Raw genomic sequence first — 5,330 nt, forward strand, 5'->3', positions numbered from 1 at the left:
GAGAGAGAGAGAGAGACACACACGTAATTGATGACAGGTACTGAACATTATTGTTAATATGATTATATTCCATTATTAGCTACAGAACATTTGTCTCTCTACCTACCTTGCTGGTTTCAGAGTGCACCTGAGCAGGGCTGGTCGCATGTGTCACTGCAACATCACAAAATGAAAGTTAGAAACAGTTGTTCTTGCACCGCGCCACAATCACAACATCTCCGCACTAACGACGACAACGCTAACGAGGATGCTAACGATAACGACGCTAATGACGACGTTAACAACAACGCTAACCACAACACTAACGATTATGCTAACGACAACGACGCTAATGACGACGCTAACAACGATGCTAACGATAACGCTAACCACAACACTAACGATTATGCTAACGACGACGACGCTAACGATGACACTAACGACGAGTTTCCTTAGTCCATTTCTCACCGCGCACAAATTCCCGCACTCCGACATTGAACAACCTTCACATTTCCTCTTTCGTCGGCTTCACATGATGCTAACGACGACACTAACGAGAATGCTAACGACGATGCTAATGACGACACTAACGAGAATGCTAACGACGATGCTAATGATAATGCTAACGACGCCACTAACCACGATGCTAACGACAACGCTAACGATGATGCTAACGATGACGCTAACGAGGAAGCTAATGACGACGTACCTGAGAGTGGAACGTTCTGCGTGTACTCTCCCTTCACGAACGGACAGGTGGGCGAATGTCGCTCATGCTCCGACCTGAAGACGAAGAATCGGAAAGATGAACAAAGAATCGAGCGTGGTGACGCGAGCGACAGTCGTAGACTCGCTACTGCTAATACGGCCACAGTAGAGAGATGTACATCTCTCCCTATATACTCAGATACTGCACATCGTAATCGACTGCTTAAACATGGTCGTAGTAGCATCTATATGAGATACTGCACATCTTAATCGACCGTGCGATGTCACCTCATGGCAACAGCAGCCCCCTCACCATGGTTCGTCGGTGGCCTCCCAGCAGACGAGACACACGTTACACGTGAAGCACATCGCTCGGTCGTCGCCCGGGTTGTTGGGAGCATAGTAGAACCCTGCCTGTGCCATCGGCGCTGGCTGCGCCCACCTGCAAGCAACACAACGCAACGTGAGTCAACACGATCCAACGCGAGTGCGCGATCCGTCAACACAATGCAACGCGAGTGCGCGATCCGTCAACGCAATGCAATGCGAGCGCGCAATCCGTCAACACAATGCAACGTCAGTGCCCGATACGTCAACGATGAGCTCGAAGCTGAGCAGAGACGGGCAATGATGAGGTAGCTCACTTGCTCTCTCTCAAATGGCATGACTGGTGAGAGTTTGACTTTGGATATTCTAGGTCCGGGGCACACATTTTGTGTGCTGGCAGAGGATCCTGCAGTTGTAACTGTCATGGCGATGCCATTATGGTGCTTCTGATGTGTGGCGTCTCCTCTTCCGCATTTTTGCGAACACTTAACTGAACTATTTTCTAACATTTCACACATTGAAGTTTATAACTAGATGGGAAGTATGTAAGCTGTGGTGTAATTGCATTCGCGGTGGACTGTAGTTTTGCAGTTAACGTTAGCATTAAAGATTTAATATAAATCAGTTTCAATCTGGTGCGATTTAGCCAAGTTGTGTAACCTACTGGCTATTGTGCCAGCAATCGGTGCATTTCTGAGTGAAGGTTGTGAAGCTGAGGTGCCGCAGACCTTACTGTTTCAGCAGTGTGAAAGGCTTCTGGTTTGTCGAAAAGTAACCAACGCCGGTCGGCGGCAGGCGGCGGGCGGCGGCGGCGGTGGCGGTGGCGGCGGTGGTGGCGTGGTGGCGGCGGGGCGGCTGGCCGGCCGGCGTGTGGCGGTGGCGCGGCGATTGTGCGGCGGCTGGCGGTGTAGCGTGGCGGCGGCGGTGAGGTGGTGGCGGTGGCGGGCGTCGGCGGTTGGTGGCGGTGGCGGCGGTGGTGGCGGCGGGCCGGCGGCGCGGCGGCGGCGGCGCGGCGGTGGTGCGGTGGCGGCTGGCTGGTGATGGCGGTGGCGGTGGTGGCGGCGGCGGCGATGGCGGTGGCTGGCAACGTGTACCTCCTGGTCAACGAGTCCGCTAATGATTCCATCTCTCGATGTTTCTAGATGACTCGATGGCGGCACTGGGGCGGGAGCGTGCGATCACGTACGCTGCCGCGGCAGGACAGTGTACTGCTGACAGGCGACAGTCAAGTGTGCGCCTGCGTCGACCTCAACGGCGTGCTGCTGCTTGACTCGGCGCCTGGCAGAGTGCCCGCCGCCGACCCTGATCATCGGGTCAAGGTCGGAAACTGTGACGGCTGTCCGACCGTGCGTGAGATTCCTCTTGGCTTGTTCCGCGCCGCGTCGCGGTGTTTTTTTTGTCTTTTGTCGATCGAGACTTTTCTCTGAGTAAAGTCTTCGCTCTGAGTCTTCTCTCTGAGTTAAGTGTTTTCTCTGAGTAAAGTCTTCTCTCTCTCGAGTAAGGTCTTCTCTAATGAGTAAAGTCTTCTCCTCTGATCTCGAGTGAGTCTTCTCTCTGAGTCTTTTCTCTGAGTCTTTTCTTCGAGTAGTCTTCTCTCTGCGTCTTGACGTGTGAGCGTGTTTTCGCTTCTCTCCCCGCGCAGGCCATGCATTTTTACCACGCGCTCATGCGCACGGAGTTAATAGGGGAGGAGCACTACGACGTCGTGGGCTGAAAGGAACTCGTTAGGAAGATAGAGCCGGCCCGAAACGCTTCCAAGGGCAACCACAAACTCGCTAAGGTAAGGTGCGCATGCGTGCGCAAGCCCTGTGGGGCGCGTCCCGCAAAGCGCCCATGGGCGGCGAGGGGAGCCCGTGGGTGCACGGCGAGGGAACCCGTGGGGCCGGCGAGGGAAGCCCGTGGTGGCGGCGTCCGCAAAGCCCCGTGTGGGCGGTCGAGGGAAACCCGTGGGGCGGCGAGGGAGCGCGTGGGGCGCGCGTCCCAGCCCGTGGGGCGGCGTCCGCAGCCCGTGGGGCGGCGAGGGAGCCCGTGGGGCGGCGAGGGAGCCCGTGGGGCGGCGAGGGAGCCCGTGGGGCGGCGAGGGAGCGCGGTGGCGGCGAGGGGAGCCCGTGGGGCGGTCGAGGGAGCGCGTGGGCAGGCGTCCGCAGCCCGTGGGCGGCATGGGAGCCCCTTGTGAATGTGAAACCAAATTATACTCTGGATTCGTATTGATTTGAAGATAATTAAAAATCTAAGGGCGGATTTTCACGTAATTAGTGGATGTGAGATATTTTTGGATTATTTTAAAATCGTGAGCGTAGAGAGCCATCTCTTTTTCATTAAATAAAGGCGTGACGTAGTGTACATGCAATGCGTGCGTGCGCGAAGACGTCGTACATGCGTGCGTGCGTACATGCGTTGCTAGCGTACATCGGCGTGCGTGGCGTGACATGCCATCGTGCGTCAGCCGTGCGTGCGTTGGCGTACATGCGTGTGTTTTCCGCTCCCCTGCTGCCAGTGGTCGTCGTCTGCTTGGAGCTGGCCTCACCAACGAGCTCCGGTCCGTCAGCTAGCAGCACTCATGCACGAACTGAAAGCGGCTGAACAAGGCCCTGCCCAGCGCTCTCCGTGGCGTCCGCTCGGATCGCTGACGACTCTCGGCAGCGCTGATGACGACCGGTGGTCAGGCCGGCGGACACGTCGGCCGAACACGACGCTCATGCACTCGGAGGCGGCGCCGACGCGAGTCGGTTCAAGAACTGGCCGCACTAGACTACAGGTCAACCGTGGGAGGGCGGCGGAGGCGAGTCAGGGGCAGTGTGGGAGGGCAGGGCGGGGCAGTGCCAGCTGCGGGGCGTAGGCGCGGCGTTGCCGCGCGTCGTCTCAAGGAACAGGTCCCGACGTCGACCCTAATCCCACTCTTCACAACGTCTGCGCACCTGCCGTTGACGAATCGTTCGGCGCTGCTCTCACACGGCCCCCTGACCGTTTGCGTCTGGTTGACGGATTGCGGCACTGCCGCCGTTGCATTGTGTCTGATGGATCCGCCGCACGGTCGCTCGCATTGTGTTGACCGGATCGCGCACCGTCGCGTTGCAGTTGTGTTGATGAGTCGCCGCACAGCGTCGGCGTGCATTGCTGCCTCATGGACTTCGCGCACGACGCTGGTCGGCACCTCCCGTGGCGCTTCGCGCATGCCACTGCCCGTCCCCTGCCGACGGGGATCCGCGTCCTGCACTTGGTGTTCATGGACTCCGCGCACCAGCTCCGGCGTTGCACCTTGCGTTGCACGCGACGCGCACATCTCTGCGTGCCATTGGTGTCTGATGGATCGGCGCGTCTCCGCGTTGCCGTTGTGTTGGCTGGATCGCGGCACGGTCGCGTTGGCTTGCGTTGGACGGGATTCGCGCACTGACCGTTGATTGTGTTGACGGATTGCGGTCTCGCGTTGCTTGCCAGTTGACCTGTATCGGGCAGCCTGCGTTGCATTTGTGTCTGACGATTGCGTGCTCGGTTGCATGTCGTTGACGTATGGGCATGAGTTGCATTGTTTGACGAGATATGCGTGCTCGCGTTGCATTTGGCGGTTGATCGTAATGGGCACTGACGTTGCATTGTGTTGACGGATTGCGTGCTCAGCCGTTGCATTGTGTTGACGTAATCGGGCACTGACGTTGCATGGTGTTGACGGATTGGCGTGGCTCGCCGTTGGCCACTTGNTCAGAGAGAAGACTTTACTCAGAGAGAAGACTTTACTCAGAGAGAAGACTTTACTCAGAGAAAAGACTTTACTCAGAGAGAAGACTTTACTCAGAGAGAGAAGACTTTACTCAGAGAGAGAAGACTTTACTCAGAGAGAGAAGACTTTATTCAGAGAGAAGACTTTACTCAGAGAGAGAAGACTTTATTCAGAGAGAAGACTTTACTCAGAGAGAAGACTTTATTCAAAGAGAAGACTTTACTCAGAGCGAAGACTTTACTCAGAGAAAAGTCTCCGATCGACAAAAACAAAAAACAACCGCGCGCGCGGACAAGCAAGAGAATCTCACGCACGTCGGACAGCGTCAGTTCGACCTTGACCCGATGCTCAGGGTCGGCGGCGGGCACCTGCAGGGCCGAGTCCAGCAGCAGCACGCCGTTGAGGTCACGACGCAGGCCGACGCTACGTCCGCTGCTCAGCAGTACACTGTCCTGCGCCGGCAGGTACGTGCATCGCACGCTCCCGCCCCGGCCGCCATCGTCATCTGAAACATCGAGAGAGAATCGTTAGCTGACTCGTTACCAGAGGTACACGTGCCACCACCGCCGCCACCGGCGTGTTCTTTTCGACAACCAGA

General features: G+C 57.0%; 1 protein-coding gene across 1 annotated transcript; it reads right to left on the reverse strand.

Moving 5' to 3' along the window:
- Positions 1-106: 106 nt before the first annotated feature.
- Positions 107-2,140, reverse strand: LOC106818363 (baculoviral IAP repeat-containing protein 6-like; the record flags this gene model as incomplete). Its single annotated transcript, XM_014823079.1, has 4 exons — positions 2,109-2,140; positions 1,001-1,129; positions 689-762; positions 107-153 (listed from the first exon to the last, which is right to left on the reverse strand). Coding segments are annotated over exons 1-4 (282 nt in total), but the record flags the coding sequence as incomplete, so codon positions are not given.
- Between the last annotated feature and the right edge of the window lie 3,190 nt (positions 2,141-5,330).

Source organism: Priapulus caudatus, unplaced genomic scaffold, assembly GCF_000485595.1.
Source record: "Priapulus caudatus unplaced genomic scaffold, Priapulus_caudatus-5.0.1 Scaffold2184, whole genome shotgun sequence".
NCBI lineage: Eukaryota > Metazoa > Priapulida > Priapulimorpha > Priapulimorphida > Priapulidae > Priapulus > Priapulus caudatus.